Genomic DNA, 20622 nt, shown 5'->3' on the forward strand with positions numbered 1-20622 from the left:
CCAGCCCTAATGTGTTGAAATAATAACACATACAGTGTGCCACAGCAGACTGGCCACTTGAAGTCCAGGATCCATATGGGAGCCACACTGCTATTAAACCCTTTCTTCCTATTTATTGAATGTTTATGTAGGTATGGGCCATGTGTGGACATATGAGCCTCAGTCAGTCAGTCAGTCAGTCAGTCAGTCAGTCTCTCTCTCTTCCTCTCTCTTCAATTCAAATAAATAAATAAAAAACTGTCAGAAAATGTCAACAACAGTTGTATAAAATAGGGCTTAAGTGGTTTATGTCCAATTAATGCAAACCAGGTTATTAGAACAGTTCCATTTACACACCACATGTAAACCTGACAGTCCTCCATTACTCCTAGTGAGCAGCTCATTCCTGTGCTAAATGAGACATCCACTCCAGATCACTTAATCTGTCAAACACTCACTAAAGCCACCGTCTTGTTTACCCGCCCACACAATAGGCCCAACAGACACACATATACACATACAGTACACAAACATATACACATACAGTACACACACACGCACACACACACACACACACACACACACACACACACACACACACACACACACACACACACACACACACACACACACACACACACACACACACACACACACACACACACACACACACACACACACACACACACACACACACACACACACACACACACACACACAGGTATGCTTCCAAACACCCTGAGCCCAACAGCAAACACAGCTTGTGCCACCCCTGTGCCAGGCTGCCATCCTGTCAGTAAACCCAGCCTGCTACTAATGAGACTAATGCAACAACCAAGACCTCTGTGTGTGTGTGTGCGTGAGTGAGTGCGTGAATCCATTGTTTGAGTGAATAGGGGCTGATATTAAAATGATATAGAATGATTGATAGAGCAAATATTCAATGTTAATGCTGATATAATGGGCTTATAAGTGCCTTGTTCACCTGCCACTTGCGCCACTCACGCACGCACACAATATATCATCGCCTTGAATTGATGGATTTTGAATTCATAGATTTTGATTTGTTGACAGCTGAGCCGATCAACTTTCGGAAGAAATATCTGAAGGGCCTATTCATGTACAATACCCTGGGATTTCTGAAGTAGTCCAAATACAACGTTTGGATAATGGATTCATGAATTAAATGACAGAGGTGAGGTGACATCTGCAAGGTAAATGTATGAAAACACTAAAGTGTCCCCATTATGCAAGTACATTAAATTGAATAACATTCGATGTGGGTTAATATAGGCCCACATATAGAATAGGTTATTTCAATTGGCGATCGTTCACGTGCGCGTGTATGCATGTGCACGTGCAGCTGATGTTGCGCTCGATTAGTTAAAACATCCACAGTACAACACCACTGTCTATCGTCATATTATAGCCTACATTGATATAGAAAGAGGAAGTCAGAGTTAAAAAATTAAAACAAGGGTATTGTGCAGTCACAGTTTCCAACAGCGCTTAAAGCTTGTTAATTTTAAGCATTATTTTATTGATGGGCTGTGTACAATCCCACTAGCCTGGTAAACCATCCCCCTTCCGGGTTACAGGCTACAATCCCACTTGTTACAGCCAAATTTCATTTGCGAGCCATGTACTTATACGGAATTTGCGTGGAACAATCGGTTAGTCTGGCATCGATTGATAGGGCAGCTCCGACCGGTTAAGTACATGGTTAAGTAGGTGCGTAGCACTGTGTTGAGAGAGGCACTTACTGTACGTGCGCGTTAGGTTAACACCCGTAACTAAAAGGCAGCCTTCTTACCTGAGCCTTCGTAAACACCGCACGTAACTCCCTACGCAGAATCTCTTTGGGAAACCCGCCCATTTCCGTTAACACCCGGGGTCTTCAACGTTTTCAGGCCAAGGACCCCCTAGCTGAGAGAGAGATGAAGCCGGGACCCCCTCTATATCGTATAAAATTGTGTTTCAGATTTTTTTTTTTTTTTTTTACGTGGTCTGCTCTTTTTTACCTCTTACGCCTCTTTGCCAAACATAGCCGATTTACAAGCTCACAACGCCTCGCAGCGCAAGGCGTTGTGAGCTTGTAGATCTGCTATTTTTGGCTAAAGTTCTCCTCAGAAAATGGATGCCAGGGTTCAAGTGGTTACGATAAAAAAAAAAATCATTTCACACAAAAGATTTTCCGGACCCCCTGTAGTAACTCTGAGGACCCCTAGGGGTCCCGGACCCCCTGTTGAAGACCCCTGGTTTACACATTACATGCCAATGACGATGATTACGATAGAGGGCGCTCTTCCGCAACCTGTGAGTGATCCTATAGGACTCCCGAAGAAGAGAACACCCGGATATCACGTGAACAAAAAAAACAGCCGGTCTAGTCTAATGTTATAAGATTTATGAAAATAAAAGTTTCATTGATTTCTTTTCCCAGATTGCATTTTTGGTCAAAACAAGCTCTATTCAACTGCTGATAACTACAGAACGGAAGATTACGGTAACACATTTTTTGTTCGGATGAAAGAAACATCCTGTGTTTACATCATCATAGAATCATTTTTTTCAGTGGGTCTCGAAAGATTAGTAAAAACGCTGGCAGTAGCTGACAGGTACTCTGCCCTGTGTTGGTCTGATCTTGTGTGAGTGCACGCACGTTTGTGCATGAGTGTGCGTGTGTGTTGATGTGTGTGTGTGTGTGTGTGTGTGTGTGTGTGTGTGTGTGTGTGTGTGTGTGTGTGTGTGTGTGTGTGTGTGTGTGTGTGTGTGTGTGTGTGTGTGTGTGTGTGTGTGCATGCGTGTGTGTGTGCGTGTGTGTGCGTGTGTGTGTGTGTGTGTGTGCGTGCGTGCGTGCGCTTGGAGGCAGCCTGCTGACAGCGTGTCAAGCAGTCTGTCAGATTTGAAGCTGATTGCTATCTGCTTCTGCACGCTCCACTTCCGACATCAAGTTCAAAGTCCTCTGCTACCCAGGTCAGAGATGGAGACAGGCCAGTTACTAAACTCACAAGTCAGGTCTCTAAACGCTTTGGTCAATGGTGACTGAGGACAATCTCACAGCTTTTGTTGCTAGAACTGGGTGGAAACCACAATAGAGTTGACAACAAAAGAAAAGTGACATCAACAATAACAACTGCATTGCTGAAAATCCAAAGCTTTTGGGGCTGGTCCTTCATATTGGGGCGGTGACATGACCACGTCATTTTCAAAGCAGTGGTCATAGGTTTGTTAGCGGTCGTTCTCGCCACTGTTCTAGCCACTAACTTGCATTGAGACGTGGGCAAACGTAACGGACCAGGCGGAGATCTCAAATGGCTGACAATGCAAGACTAGGACAGTGAATGTTCACACTGCACTTCAATGCAGTACACAGTAAAACGCTGAGTGCTCATTTAACTCGTAAAGTGTACGAATGGATAAATTAACACGATCAATAAAGGTCTTTCTCATTTTTCATACAATAGAGATAAGCACATTCTACACCTGAGATTACCTGAACTCTACAGGTTTCTCAACCCACTTTGGATGCTGATGCATTTCCAAATTGCATCCTTCCCGAGTAGGCCGGTCGAGTAGGCCGGTCGAGTAGGCCGGTCGAGTAGGCCGGTCCCAGAGCCCAGCGGTCTAGTAATATGATAATGGGTACAGCACTACTGTAGGTACACTGACAACCGGTACACCGGATATTAAATAGCCCAAGGGCCATGCATTACTACAGTCCTCACGCTAGACTAACTATAAACGATCTTCGAACGAGCTTGTAGATCTACTATTTAAAAAATAGTGTTCAAAAAAAAAAAAAAAAAAAACTGAATTAGAATTAGACTTAAAATGAATGTGCACAAAGTACTGATATAGTAAATTTAAAAAAAATGTATAACTTTTTGTAAAGTTGTATGTGTTAGGGCTGGTAACTTTCCTCAGAAATGATATTCGAATATTGGTCTTAAAATTGGCAGATATTCGAATATATTCAAACATTTTTTTTTTATATTTCTTTTTTATGTTTATTTGACAGGGATAATACAAAAAACAATGTATCAAGTGCTCGAATCCAATAAAACATATATTTTGTTTGTTTTTATAACTTGATACATAGTTTTTTGTATTGTCCCTGTCAAATAATTAAAAAATAAATACATTAAATTTGAATATAAATCTTCATATTCGAATATACATATTTTCCCAATATTCGAATAATATTCGAATATCGAATATTGGTTTACCAGCCCTAATGTGTTGAAATAATAACACATACAGTGTGCCACAGCAGACTGGCCACTTGAAGTCCAGGATCCATATGGGAGCCACACTGCTATTAAACCCTTTCTTCCTATTTATTGAATGTTTATGTAGGTATGGGCCATGTGTGGACATATGAGCCTCAGTCAGTCAGTCAGTCAGTCAGTCAGTCAGTCTCTCTCTCTTCCTCTCTCTTCAATTCAAATAAATAAATAAAAAACTGTCAGAAAATGTCAACAACAGTTGTATAAAATAGGGCTTAAGTGGTTTATGTCCAATTAATGCAAACCAGGTTATTAGAACAGTTCCATTTACACACCACATGTAAACCTGACAGTCCTCCATTACTCCTAGTGAGCAGCTCATTCCTGTGCTAAATGAGACATCCACTCCAGATCACTTAATCTGTCAAACACTCACTAAAGCCACCGTCTTGTTTACCCGCCCACACAATAGGCCCAACAGACACACATATACACATACAGTACACACACATATACACATACAGTACACACACACACACACACACACACACACACACACACACACACACACACACACACACACACACACACACACACACACACACACACACACACACACACACACACACACACACACACACACACACACACACACACAGGTATGCTTCCAAACACCCTGAGCCCAACAGCAAACACAGCTTGTGCCACCCCTGTGCCAGGCTGCCATCCTGTCAGTAAACCCAGCCTGCTACTAATGAGACTAATGCAACAACCAAGACCTCTGTGTGTGTGTGTGCGTGAGTGAGTGCGTGAATCCATTGTTTGAGTGAATAGGGGCTGATATTAAAATGATATAGAATGATTGATAGAGCAAATATTCAATGTTAATGCTGATATAATGGGCTTATAAGTGCCTTGTTCACCTGCCACTTGCGCCACTCACGCACGCACACAATATATCATCGCCTTGAATTGATGGATTTTGAATTCATAGATTTTGATTTGTTGACAGCTGAGCCGATCAACTTTCGGAAGAAATATCTGAAGGGCCTATTCATGTACAATACCCTGGGATTTCTGAAGTAGTCCAAATACAACGTTTGGATAATGGATTCATGAATTAAATGACAGAGGTGAGGTGACATCTGCAAGGTAAATGTATGAAAACACTAAAGTGTCCCCATTATGCAAGTACATTAAATTGAATAACATTCGATGTGGGTTAATATAGGCCCACATATAGAATAGGTTATTTCAATTGGCGATCGTTCACGTGCGCGTGTATGCATGTGCACGTGCAGCTGATGTTGCGCTCGATTAGTTAAAACATCCACAGTACAACACCACTGTCTATCGTCATATTATAGCCTACATTGATATAGAAAGAGGAAGTCAGAGTTAAAAAATTAAAACAAGGGTATTGTGCAGTCACAGTTTCCAACAGCGCTTAAAGCTTGTTAATTTTAAGCATTATTTTATTGATGGGCTGTGTACAATCCCACTAGCCTGGTAAACCATCCCCCTTCCGGGTTACAGGCTACAATCCCACTTGTTACAGCCAAATTTCATTTGCGAGCCATGTACTTATACGGAATTTGCGTGGAACAATCGGTTAGTCTGGCATCGATTGATAGGGCAGCTCCGACCGGTTAAGTACATGGTTAAGTAGGTGCGTAGCACTGTGTTGAGAGAGGCACTTACTGTACGTGCGCGTTAGGTTAACACCCGTAACTAAAAGGCAGCCTTCTTACCTGAGCCTTCGTAAACACCGCACGTAACTCCCTACGCAGAATCTCTTTGGGAAACCCGCCCATTTCCGTTAACACCCGGGGTCTTCAACGTTTTCAGGCCAAGGACCCCCTAGCTGAGAGAGAGATGAAGCCGGGACCCCCTCTATATCGTATAAAATTGTGTTTCAGATTTTTTTTTTTTTTTTTTACGTGGTCTGCTCTTTTTTACCTCTTACGCCTCTTTGCCAAACATAGCCGATTTACAAGCTCACAACGCCTCGCAGCGCAAGGCGTTGTGAGCTTGTAGATCTGCTATTTTTGGCTAAAGTTCTCCTCAGAAAATGGATGCCAGGGTTCAAGTGGTTACGGTAAAAAAAAAAATCATTTCACACAAAAGATTTTCCGGACCCCCTGTAGTAACTCTGAGGACCCCTAGGGGTCCCGGACCCCCTGTTGAAGACCCCTGGTTTACACATTACATGCCAATGACGATGATTACGATAGAGGGCGCTCTTCCGCAACCTGTGAGTGATCCTATAGGACTCCCGAAGAAGAGAACACCCGGATATCACGTGAACAAAAAAAACAGCCGGTCTAGTCTAATGTTATAAGATTTATGAAAATAAAAGTTTCATTGATTTCTTTTCCCAGATTGCATTTTTGGTCAAAACAAGCTCTATTCAACTGCTGATAACTACAGAACGGAAGATTACGGTAACACATTTTTTGTTCGGATGAAAGAAACATCCTGTGTTTACATCATCATAGAATCATTTTTTTCAGTGGGTCTCGAAAGATTAGTAAAAACGCTGGCAGTAGCTGACTGAATTAATTAATTCTGCCAGTGAATGTGTTAAAGAGCTGGAGAGACAGGGAGACCCCGGTCGCTGAACAAACACTCTACAGCAATGATTACTATCCAACTAGAGCTTTAGCCTTAACAAAAAACTGAAATTAGTTTTAGCCAAAGAATATTAATAACAACATCTTTAATTATCCCTTCCATTAAAAAGAATAATGTGTGGGTATGTGGGGTATAGAATATTCATTACTAAGCAGAAGACGAGTTTTGGTCAGTCAATGCACATCCCTAATTTAGGGATGACGAGACACAGAGAGAGAGAGAGAGAGAGTTGATAGATTGATGCCAAGGATTGGTGCCAATATTCGAGTTTTAAACAATCATTCATATAGAAAATTGTTATCCTTCATTTACAGTAGTTTAGGACAAAGACAATGACAAGCTACAATACCTCACCACAAAAATAAAGTAAGTTTCGAACTCACATCTAGAGGTCGGGCCGCTATGTGGCCCTCACACCTACGTTGCAACGCCGATCCGACTGATATGCCCATATATGGAGATCTCTGCATCCATCAGTCCTTGTCCCTTATGCCCATATATGGAGATCCCTGATGTCATCAGTATATACCCATATATGGGCATGGCCCATTTTGTACCCATATATTGAGCTGACTGATTTGTTTGTGCCTGATGCCATGACGACACATCGAGTTTGACAACACACTCCATATTTGGGCGTAGCTGCATTGGGAACTCCTTATATGGTTATGTCTCAGTGATGTTGCTTGGTTCCCACAAAGAGTCCCAGAAAGAGTCCCACAAAAATGAGGGAGGGGGGGGGAGTCAGTGCGGAATGTTTTCTGTTGCCCTCAGAATCTTTTTTTGGTGCCATTTCACCACTAACATTAATCTTTTATTTTTATCGTTTATTTTTAATTCACGTTTGTTATTTTCCAATGTGTTACCCATAGAATGCTGCTAGCGTCGCGGCATCTGCGTCACGTTTCAACTGCGCAATCTTAAATCTTCAAAAGAGGTCAATAAGGTACATGTACCAAACGTTCTAAATGAAGATGTTAATCTAGAACATTATACAAAACAATGAAATATGGCCCCTCTTACTGGGCAAAAAGGACAACCATCTGAGACTGTAGGATTTAACACTGAAACAAGTGCATTCACTGTCACAATTCCATGAACAATAATACACCAATTTAAATCACCTGTGTTTTTTGGTTAATGGTGGTGTGTACAGTGTGCTCCCACACAGGTTTTACCTCAGCCTTGACTTTAAATGAGCTCGCCACTGTGTTTTACCAATTCCCCTCATAGAATGAGACAGAGAGAGAGAGAGAGAGAGAGAGAGAGAGAGAGAGAGAGAGAGAGAGAGAGAGAGAGAGAGAGACAAGTAGAGAAACAGAGAGAATGAGAGGACGAGAGAGAGAATGATAGACAGAGATCGAGAGAGAGACAGACAGAAAGAATGAATGCAAGTGAGTGATAGAGATAATGAGAGAGACAGAAAATGAAAGAGGCCAAAACCTTCCTCCGTAAACATTGAGGATAAGATGCTGTAGGTACATCAATCAACATGATTCAACTATACATGTCTCAATACCGCCACCTGTTGGAACAGTTCACACACAGCACACAACTACAGCTTAAAGCTCTGCCTTCATCTGAAGCAAAATGTCCCTTTAAAAAGGTCTCCACTACTCTGAGCTGAGAGTAACGTTTCCCCCAGAGAGGAGAGTGAAAGGTCCCCACCGTCTGCAGCACAGTCTGGGAAATGTCACACACGCGCGCACACACATACACACACACGCACGCACGCACGCACAGTCGCACACGGAAGGAAAAAGGTAGCGGAGAGCTCTTTTAAATCTTCAGATACTTTGCTTTTTTTTATAGTAAAGCCTTTGAATATAGTGTTTTTACTGATTGTTCATATCTGGTAGAAAGGTCACTGGAGCAGTGCCTTCCTTGAACCTGACGAAGATGTAGCCTACTTACATGAAAATGTACTTTGCATCTTAATAAACAAGAAAGAATGACATAGATGTCATGATGGACGGCGCAGGCCCCCCCCCCCCCCGACAAAAAAAGAAAATAGTTTTGGGGGTTCAAAAGCATGGGATGAAAAAAAAAAAAAAAAAAGGAGGTCCGCGTTCCCCCCCCCCCCCCCCCTTAGGGGTCCCTGGAGACCCTTGGGAGTCCCTGGGGGTGACCTACAGACACGGCGAAGGAAAACTGTAAAGCCACAGCCATGCATGCAAGATGTTGCACATGAACTCTGCAGCCGCACTGAGCAGAGATGCTCATAGGCCTGCGTCCTGTGTCGCTGACGCACAATATTGTGAAAGGACGCATTCATGACACCGTCGTGGCGCACGCACGCACACACAAGCAAGCACACGCACACACACACACACACACACACACACACACACACACACACACACACACACACACACACATGACTGTTTTCATTGCCCACATTCCATATCCTAAAGCCAATTTACAAGCTCTGATCTATCGCGTTTAGGAGTTCTCCTAACGCTGCCATGACCAATGACTAAATTAGTACCTGGCCTGTGTGTGTGTGTGTGTGTGTGTGTGTGTGTGTGTGTGTGTGTGTGTGTGTGTGTGTGTGTGTGTGTGTACACACACACACACACAGGAATTATGACGTCATCCCGATAAAACCGATAACATTAATAATAGCTCTGATAATATATAATATTTGTCAACTGTGATCTGCATGGACTCTCGGTTAGACACCGTTGTACTGGAGAAGTATAACTCTCGGTTAGACACCGTTGTACTGGAGAAGTATAACTCTCGGTTAGACACCGTTGTACTGGAGAAGTATAACTCTCGGTTAGACACCGTTGTACTGGAGAAGTATAACTCTCGGTTAGACACCGTTGTAGTGTTGTGCTAGTGTTGTGCTAGTTACTGAAAACCAGTGACCAGTTACCAATGCCATTACTAGTTACTTCATTTAAAAGTAACTCAGTTACTTTACTAGTTACTTACACCAAAAAGTAATGCGTTACTGTGAAAAGTAACTTTGAAGTTACTTTTAAAAAAAAGGGCTCCCATTATTGCCCTTATAGCCTTCATTTCAGTACTGTTATTGCATTGGGGAATAATACAATCTGTTGATCAACTTGACATGCATTTGCATCACTGAACTCTGCTAAGCAATGTGGTATACCAGGGGTTGCGATATAGGATTGTAACCTGCTGGTCCCAATGTCCGGAATGAATCAAATTTATCAGACATCTGATAAAAAATACCGGTCATAATTATGTTGAAGCATTAATTACAATTAAGCAGGTGCGTAAATACAGCCTAACACTTAGGCCTACAGCATTATATTTTGGATTGAGCTATTTGAACATGAACCATGATGAACGAGTAATATACACATTTTATATACAGTAGCAGGGTCATCTTGCACAAATACATTAATTACCTACACTACCATTTGTGCCTGGCAATCTCCTTCTCACCCATTGACTTGCATGTTAAATGATGGCGTTTCCCCTTAAAAATAATCGATCATTTCAGGAGCAAGAGCTTAAAAATCTCTCCTAAATCTAGTCAACAAGGCCTGCAGTAGGCTATGCACTGGACAAATATGCATGACATTATTTCAATACACTAAAAAACAGTGGTGGAAAGTAACTAAGTACATTTACTCAAGTACTGTACTTAAGTACAATTTTGAGGTATCGGTACTTTACTTGAGTATTTCCAATTTCCAATACTTTTACTACTACTCCACTACATCTCAGAGGCAACTATTGTACTTTTACTCCACTACATGTATTTGAAAACTTTAGTTACTAGTTACTTTTCAGATATAAATTATGATATAATGAAACATACATTAACCACTTTAACCCTATTTTATACCTAGCCGATCTACAAGCTCGATCTGCTATTTTCAAATATTTAGTACTTTTACTTTTGGTACTTTAAGTACATTTTGATGCCAAAACTTTTGTACTTTTACTCAAGTAAATTTTGAATTCTGGACTTTTACTTGTAACAAGAGTATTTCTATATTGCAGTATTGGTACTTTTACTTAAGTAAAGAATTTGAGTACTTTTTCCACCACTGCTAAAAACATGGGAAATGTTAGAGGGAGTAATAGCCATGGATACACAACGGTCGACTGTCACGATGTCCTGTTCAACAAGATTTCAAATGTATAAAAATCTTTGGAAAATAGCAGATCTACAAGTTTGTAAATCTGCTATTTTCAAATGGCAGATATGTGTAGGGCTGAAGTGGTTAATGTGTGTTTTGTTTATAATATTCTAGAGCTTAATCTACAAAGTAACTAGTAACTAAAGTTTTCAAATAATTGTAGTGGAGTAAAAGTATAATATTTGCCTCTGAGATGGAGTAGAAGTAAAAGTGTTGAAAATTGGAAATACTTCCCAATACTTTACTACTACTACTACTACTACTACTACTACTACTACTACTACTACTACTGCTACTAGCCTACTACTACTACTACTACTAATAATAATACCTCAAAATTGTACTTAAAATTTTCCTAAGTACAGTACTTGAGTAAATGTAAAAAAAACAAAACAGAAAAGGCCTATTTTCATTCCAGCTAATAAAATTCACAATATCGGTTGCATATCGGTTATCGGTGACCGATATAATCCAAACCTCTCTAAAATCGGTTATCGGTCACAAAAATCCCTATCGGTCGGACTGTAATTACCAGTGATGTTACATGAAGGCCACTGTAAGACCTTATGTCGAAGGCCATATCCTGCCATGGCTATGTACATTCAGAGGAGAAAAACAATGCATGAGGTGGCATGAAAAGGTATTAAGCATTAACATGTACATCATTGATGCTACTTTGTGTAGACGTGAATTGAAGTAATGCTGTTGTGTGGGTGGGTCTTTAAAAGTGAAGATGGGATGTGGTTTGCTGTAGGGAGGTATTGTGCTATTGAGATTAAAAAAAAAAATGCATGTGTGTATCTATCTATCGATCTATCTATCTATCTATCTATCTATCTATCTATCTATCTATCTATCTATCTATCTAACCCACCACGACAACAGATAAGTCATCTAGGCTTTTTTCATTTTTGTTATTTCATGTCATATGAAAGCAGGGAATCATAGCTACAAATACTTTTGTAAATACAGTATTCAATCAAAATACAAAATAGCAGATCTACAGGCTCACAAGGCGGCGACGCGTTGTGAGCTTGTAGATCTGCTATTTCATGACACATGTTTTGTTTGTAACTAGTGTTGCCATGTATAGTAATTATAAGCGACCTCGTTCTCTGTGAAGTTGCTTGCAAATATTGCTAGTTGCTTTTTATTTGTTTTTATTATTTTGTTGTGAGCTTGTAGATCGGCTATTTCCAAATCGTCTATTTTCAAAAAGCCGATGCATATAGGTTTATAGTGCTCATATAGCCTAATAGTCACTTACATCTTTGGGCTTGTTTTCATTGACCTGGTTGCTTATTTCTCTCTCGAAGATCTGGCAACCGTGTCATAGTTTATACCACCGAAGAAGAAAATGCGGAAGTGATCGTCTTTACAAGGCCATGAAAAAGCATAATAACGTGACTTGCGTCGATAAGTAAGTAATTAATAGCGGACAGTACTGTGTTTGGCTAAAAACAGTGTGTTTGGTAACCTCATACAAGCGCATTATTAACCAAGTTAGGCTAGCGCACGGAGGACGCACTGTTATTTTCGATTCCACTTTTACCACACATTTAACCGTATATACTCCAATTTGCAAATGTTCTTTGTGGTTTTGATTCCTGTGGAAATGTTCCACGAGTGGTCTTGCACATGCGCAGTAAAGTTGTTTACATCTGAAAGAGCATTTCATCCCAGCATATGAGAACGACTGCACGTTGAATGCGAGCTGGTAAACAATTGTGCATGGAAAATGGTCATTTTGTGTGTTATTTTATTATACATGTTGTTTGCGTAGTTTTAATAGTATTTTCCATTTGTGTGTTTTCTGTTTACAGTTAAATAACCTACTTCTACTGCAACAATGCTTATCTTTAGCACCCACTTTAAGGAGAGCTAATGTGTGTAGTTTCTCTTGGGCTGGCTGAGGCTATCAGATACTGTACCAAGTATTAGTAGTTTAGTAACCGTGTGTGTGTGTGTGTGTGTGTGTGTGTGTGTGTGTGTGTGTGTGTGTGTGTGTGTGTGTGTGTGTGTGTGTGTGTGTGTGTGTGTGTGTGTGTGTGTGTTAATAAATTACCAAAAGTCAGTATCGGTTTTGCGTGTTTTTATGTGTAGTTGTTGTGTTGTAGTTTGAGTGTTTTACGCCAAATCTACTACGTGTATTCGTCCCTGGACCGAAGGGAATAGCTTGAGTTAGGTTGAGCTCAGATATCGGTACAGTTATTTAACAGTCAGCCCGTGCGACGAGGAAAGTACGGAGATTGGTGTTGTTCACGTGAGGAGTGCTAGGCTAGCTCGACGTCGTGGGTCTCTTGTCGACGAGCGTCGTGGGAGAGGCGAAACGTAATCATCTCTGCCAAACCAACCCCCACGAGACGAGAGGGACTTCGGTTCCGAGTCGGACAAGCAACGTGGAGGACGTGCGGGAGAGCCAGCTGTTCATCAAAGAGCTGAGCAGAGCGGAGCGACCCATTCCGAGAGGAGGACCCGCTCGGTTGGCCGACAACAATTACCAAAGCAACATCATCATCAAAAATGTGTGCTTTTTGCATTTGACTGTGCTGTTGTCGGACGATGAGACGAATTAGTTTAGAACTGTGCATGATAGCACTGAAGGCTAACAATATTAAAATATTCTGTTACAAATGGTCCGGAATTCCACATGTAGCCTACTAGAGTTTCACAAGTACAAAAGTATTGGCTTCATAATGTACGTAAAGTATCAAATGTAAAAGTAGTCATTATGCACAATGTCCCATTTTCAAGTGGTAACATGTAGCCTAGCCTATAAAAAATATGTTTTAAACTGCCCATGTACAAGCTGACCTCATGGCACCAAAGCTAATTGTGTGTACGGGTATTTCAAGGGCTGGCAGAGAATAACGCTTAGTTTGTCGTAGTTTAAGTTTGCGTTGTCAGCTCCACATCTGCTATTTGCAAACATTTTTGTACTTTGGGTACTGTAAGCCCATTTAAATACTAATAGTTTTACTGAAGCACATTATTATCTCCGAATCCTTTCTCATCATGCAGTACTTGTACATTGCAGTATTGATACTTTTACTTAAGTAAAACATTCGATCACTTCTTTCCACCATGCCATTTCATTTATATTTGAATCACGTCAGTTTGCAATGCAATTCATAACTAAAGGTCTATAAACCTGTGTGATATAGTGACGTTATGAAGTACTGCTAACTGGGAAAGCAGCCCGTCCAGCAGGGGCCATTCACACACTCTCTATGTTGTCTTGACAATGACGTTGGCTGTAGTACCCCGGATGCGATGTTACAAACAGCTGACCTGAATGTTGTGGTTGTCCTATGCTAAACAACACATACAGTAACGTAAAAAGGAATACATAGGTTTGATGACAGGAAATTCATTTATATACTATTGCTATAAAACAACAAAGCTAGCCTACATGTTTAAGGTGACATTACACTTATGCTATTGTGCTCCACTATGTTTTCACATTTCAATGTGTAAACATACAGATGCATTTACTATGTCCATGTGTATGATGCGACAGATTGAATAGCATGTTATTGACTTCATTGATGCAAAACATTTTGTATAAGTGATTAATGTCCCTGAATGGGTTTGAGCCTTATTGTTGTTGTAATGTGTGAACATGATGGCGCTCACAAATTTGTGCATTTTGAGACTCGGGCGGAATGCAGTGATTCCGTGCCGCCACGTTAATATTGGAGCGTCGGGTTTATATCCTTAACCCAGCCAGGTTGTGTAGCCAACATAACTCTCTATGACATAACTCCATAACATAGGACAAGCTACTGTAAGTTTGTAGACCTCACTGTTCATGAAAAGAATGTCGGGGCTCCCGAAAATTATCTCGCAGAATCGCTGCTGCGCTGAAAATAGCAGATCCACAAGCTCACAACGCGTCGCAATGGGACCTGTTGTGAGCTTGTAGATCTGCTATTTTCAAATAGCCAACGCAGCCATGCAGATCTGCAAGCTTAACCGAGTGACTGTTAAAGCGCAGCCATGCAGATCTGCAAGCTTAACCGAGTGACTGTTAAAGCAGTTTGTTTAAATTACTTTATAAAATGTTATATTTTCACAGGGATTATTTATTAGTGTAGATATACATTTTGGAGTGGATATATGTGTCCAGATGCCTGTCAGACCGTCTGCTCCGCAGGTCTAGAATGGAATAAACGGGCGCAGGCAACGTCAACAACTGGTCTCGACCAGACGTGAGATCTCAGCGTAAAGTAGGATGAAGGCCACGTCAGGATATATTGATAAATGCCGAAAGGTGCGGTGATATCGCCGTACGTTCATTATTCGGGCTGCACCGCGTTGATAAATGAGGGCCACTGTGCCTTCCTTCCGCCAGACAGCTTTTTGTGTATTTACTATGAATATCGCCCCTATACTTAAGGCTGACAAATAACGTAATACACATCCATTCTCTCTACGTCCTGCCTGTCTGGAGGATGTTGGGTCTTTTGAGCAATTGAGCCAATGTGTATTCTCAGAATCCCATTTCACACTCGAGTGTGAAATGTGTCTGTCTGTGTCCCTCATTCACAGAACCGGTTTTCTACGTCATGACATAAGCGCACAATATAAACAGCACACACATGTCCTGGCCTCGTTCTCTTCATTTTTGATTGTTGAGACAGCAGAGAGGCAGCAATGGCACCAGCGTAAAAAAAAAAGTTTGTCCAGAGCAAACTCATCGACGCGAGGACGCCTAAACGAACGGTAGCCACCGCGATCGACCGCCTAAACCACTTTCAGGACAAGCTGCTTCAGGCTGCAGCATCAGTCCTGCTTGGTAAAATAAAGGCTGAACTCAGTGGACATTGGACAATATTTTGCAATAGGCCTACTCGCGTATAAAGATTTCCCGCTTTCCAAACGGGAACTAGTTGCAGTTTGTATTCGATTCATGGAGGATGGAGGACTCATCAAAGAGCGGGCAGTGGAATTTATTGACACCGCGGATTTAACTGCACGGTGCATCACAAAGCGCTCCTAAAAGAAACCAATCATCTACCAACTATTGTAGGCTACCCGTGTCTAAGCTAAAACATAAACATGTAGGTCGCCTACATAGGCTACTTTGGTAAATAAATCTGGTTATTTGAAGAGGAGGTTATTCAACTCTCCAGCTGTCTATCTGCGACTCTCTCCCCCCCCTTGCGCTTCAACTACATGCAAAAAGGCCGTTCGCAGCTCGCGATGCTTAAATGAAGAAATGTGCACGGAAAATCATCTAAAACTATGCGAAATAAACCCCAAAAAATATCAAAAATAAAAGCGGGGCTTTATTGTGGCTTAAATAGATTCAAGTCGACACTTATTAATGTTTTGGTGCATTCTATAATTTAATACAAAATTCTGATGCCTCTTTGCAGAGTGATACGGCATGAAGTGTGTAGAGGGGAGGGCGGGGCTTTAGGCTGCGCGGACGCTGGTGTTGGAACAATGGCGGCGGTGCAAACATGTTCAGATGTGAGAGGGGGCATGTTCAGACCTGAGAGGGGGCGTGAGAGGGGGCGTCTCCCTGCATGAAGCCAGCAACCAATCGGTGTTTGGAGCAAAGAGGGGGCGTCGCCCTGCATGAAGTCAAGTTGCAGCAACCAATCGGTGGCAACGAAGCAATGACGACGCGTTCCAGACCCTTTTTTATCAAGACCGCCCCCTTTTTCCCACAAACAGAGAGTCCCTGACCAAATCACGCCCCGTTACGCCCCTTTTTCGCCTAAGCCACCTCCTCTCTTTATATACCTCGAGAGGTTAACTCCCACATAGCTCAGTGCCTTTCATCTCTCTGTATAGAGGACGGCTCGCTTCGCTTGAGCCGTCCTAAAAAGGCATTAACCCATTGATACCTGGAACGCAGCTGTGTCACTTTAGATTTCATTGGCTATTCAAAAATAGCAGATATACAAGGTCATAGCGCGGCACCGAGTGCCGCGCTATGACCTTGTATATCTGCTATTTTTGAAAAATATTGAAAAAAATGTTTTAGAATTTTTTTCAAAAAACTTAAGATTTAGATTTTTTTAACGAATCGCCTCAGGTCTTAAAGGGTTAAGTTAATCTGCGGTGTTCCGGTGCCTTCCTTTCTACCTGTGTTGCCATTGTCCTACTCTTGTGATGCACCGGACCTGCCAAACTCTGCCTGGTCGATGCGCAGCGGAATGCCCTTTCTTCTTGTGCTCATATTTGGTGTTGCGTGAGAGAGACAGTGCTTTAGAGTATCCCTGCCTTTTCCCCTTAAAGATCACCATCTTCACATCTCCTGTTGTGCCAGGTCCCTCGTTTTACCAGCCAATTACAAAGCCATGCGAGTCCATCACTCCAGAGGCACAGTTTATCAAATATAATTGATTTAATTGATTTTATATTATGTTTTTGTTTTGTTTTTTTTGCCTTGGATGTGATTGCTGATGAGAGCAGCTGTGTTTCTGAATTTCCCCTTGTGGATTAATAAAGTATTTCTATTCTATTCTACCCTTTGTGAGTTACTGAGTGATTATTGCTGGGGAACAGTGTTGTGGGTTAATATGTTTGGTAGGGCTTTGATTCGCGTAGGTGATGCAATGCGTTGTTAGCTTGAAAATCTGTTATTTTCTGCCAAATTGTGGGCATGTCATTAAGAGACTTTTTTTCAAAAATGTCTAAACAAAATGAAAAAAATCAGAAATACATTAAAAAACATTAAAACTCAAAAACTCAAACTAAAAAAAGATCTTAAAGATTTTCAAAAATAGCAAAAACGTTGCAGATCTACAAGCTCAAAGCTTTATGCTATTTTCGAAAAGTGGTTAAAGGCCAGCAGTGTATTCCATGCATCTTTTGCAGGCTAGAGAGCAAGAAGAGGAGGATGTTCAGGGAGGGATGGTCCAATAACGAGGTGCATGACACTGAACATTTGTATCCATTCACACCCTGTCATCCTGCTGCTCCGACTGCATTCATATGAACTATGCACTGTAAAATCAACCAACCCATGTTACACGTGTGTGTGTGTGTGTGTGTGTGTGTGTGTGTGTGTGTGTGTGTGTGTGTGTGTGTGTGTGTGTGTGTGTGTGTGTGTGTGTGTGTGTGTGTGTGTGTGTGTGTGTGTGTGTGTGTGTGTGTGTTATTTCCATACCCTTGTCTCAAATTGGACCAAATTCTCTCTGTAGAAGGCTTCCAGGGCTTTCAGCTCCACGTCTTTCTTCTGCAACTGCAGAGCCTGCAAAGCAACACACACACACATTGAAAACTCACCACACAGACACAACAAATATCCACTCTGTGTCCAGTTGCACAGCCTTTTGTGCCAGTCCACCAACCATCATTTAGGAACCCACATGTGGAACACTTTTAATACTATGTATGTAGTATAGAATTCACAGTATATTATAATTTAAGACGCGTATGTTCCTAAACAAATGACTATCATATATACAGTATGCCCTCAGCATAAGAAATAATACAATAATAGAAGTGTAATTATATGCACACACACAGTATCACAGGTAATTGGCCGCAACCAAGATCATATTCAGGATTAACTTTTCATGAGCATTTCTCATAGAGCCTGACTGATGCAAGATGTTTTTGCTTTCAACGTCAAGGAGTTCACCGTCAAGAAGAAGGATCTTTGTCCAAGCAACTTAAATTGTGGGAAACCAATAAGGTTTCACAGAAAACTGTTGATGATGCCATCATTTCACAATGCACTCTCAGTAAATATTTTGTGCATCACCTGCAACCAGATGCAGAGGTCATGTCTCGGGGTACAGTGAAAAACTAAGTTGAGAAAGCAACATTGGAAATGAAGAACAATCCAAAAGGCAGATACAGTATGTTTCAGATTGAGGTCTTTGCTACCACTATTGATTGCCATTACCTCAAAAAGGTCAAGAATGTGTGTACTTGCACTCTTCTTTTGTTTTAAGTAAAAAATAGCTTCTTCCAGTGGATTCTTCCACCCCTGACCGTGGTGTACTCCAAGTCTTCATGTAAACCCTCTGAGGCACTGTAACGTGTTACCATGTTCGCGGTAGCCTAACAGAAGGAGAATAATTACAAAAATCCTTCATTGCATTGAAGTGCCTTGCACAATCCATTGACCATTTTACTTTGCCCCGTCTATACTAGGCAGTTAGAGATGGGTGCATTTCGCCTCAGGGTGCAACACGATGAGTACCGAAAATCTTCAGGTACACAGTAAAGTACTTTAATGCTTGCAGGGCAAATTCCCAGACGCCCGCAGCCATCCCTTAAATCACCACTTTCAGCTACTGCCCTCAGGACAAAGGTACAGAGTCCCCTTGGCAAAGAAAAACATCTATAGAAAATCGTTTTGTCCCGGTTGCCATAAAACATCTTAATCAGTAAGGACAGCCACTTTTTTTTTAAGCCAGTCTGGTACCGCAGCACACAGCGTTTTATATTGATCCATTTAAAGCTGCAACCCGGAACTTATTTTAATTAATAAAACGTTATTTTAACCAATCTGTATTCCCCCTGTATGCATTCATGACCTTCAGTATGACCGCCACTGTTCACTCTTCAGTTTACCTCTCACTTTTTCTTAACCACTGCTGCAGAGATGAGCGGAGAGTGCGCCGTCGTATCTCTTCATAAAATAATGTTATATTATTTTGAGCTATGGACGCTTCATATCCAATTCACACACTAGTGAGAAAAGCATATACAAATGGAGAGGAGAGGGCTAAGTCTATATCCAGGTAATCTCTCAAGAACAGATTCATAGCTGCGCTTGAATCTGTCGGGAGCCGTGTTGAGAACGCATGCACATTGGCTGCAAGTGGGCGTGCCTTCAGATCAGGAAGCAGGCCGCGCTTTACCCAATCAAATGTAGTGGGCGGGATTCACATGTGTGCGGCTCGCTTCCCACTAGAAACAAACCGAAACTCATTTAACAATGGCGTCCTCGGAGCCTACAAAACCACGGAAAGTTAGTAACATTTTAACTTGCTCTTTCATCATAGAAGCAAGTGGGCTTGTTACGAACATTCAGGGCATATACTTAGGAAACATTCAGGGCATAGTTGCCAGCAATAGCCTATATATGGAGATCCCCATAGATGGAGATAATAGACCTGCAAAGTCGTCATAGAGACCCAAACGTGCCATTTGTACGGAGTCTGACATCAGCGAACCCTTCCCCGAAACTCTATGTATAGACATAGCCATCACGTCCAGGGCTGAAGTCTTGATCCCATATTTGGCCATAACTAACATCGGCAGCTCCATATAGGGAGACGTCTGACACTATCTGACATCATCATAGTGATGTCAGGACCGCAAGCCAGCATTATAAGAAGAGGCTCGAAACCTCTCAGATAGGCACATTCCAGAGCGATTCCGAGAGACATCTTAACTCTCTCCTGAGTACCAGGAGATTGGCTGGCCTTACAACCCAGTTAATCACAGATTGCATATTCAGGACGACTAGCTGGCCTTACAACCCAGCTAGGCCTTCAGAGTGGCTCTTGAGTCCGGTTCTAAAGAACCAGTCGATTATCATTGTTATAGGGCTTATAACCAAAACGATCCATGTTCTTGGTGTTAGTGTTCCGCGGAGAAGTATTGTTAGTGGGAATGAAAACATAGGCGCACCACCGGAAGTAGAGGGCTGAAGGCATGTCCAAACCCCGGTTTCCAGT

General features: G+C 41.7%; 1 protein-coding gene across 1 annotated transcript in view; it reads right to left on the minus strand.

The window, feature by feature from the left end:
* chchd6a (coiled-coil-helix-coiled-coil-helix domain containing 6a) overlaps positions 1-20622 on the minus strand; it is a 115359-nt gene that overhangs the window by 68423 nt on the left and 26314 nt on the right. Inside the window, exon 5 of the mRNA XM_084068261.1 lies at positions 18093-18176. Coding sequence (XP_083924387.1) covers positions 18093-18176 — 84 coding nt within the window. The remainder of the gene's footprint in view (positions 1-18092; positions 18177-20622) is intronic.

Source organism: Gymnoscopelus microlampas (assembly GCF_963454915.1).
Source record: "Gymnoscopelus microlampas genome assembly, chromosome: 10".
Lineage (NCBI taxonomy): Eukaryota > Metazoa > Chordata > Actinopteri > Myctophiformes > Myctophidae > Gymnoscopelus > Gymnoscopelus microlampas.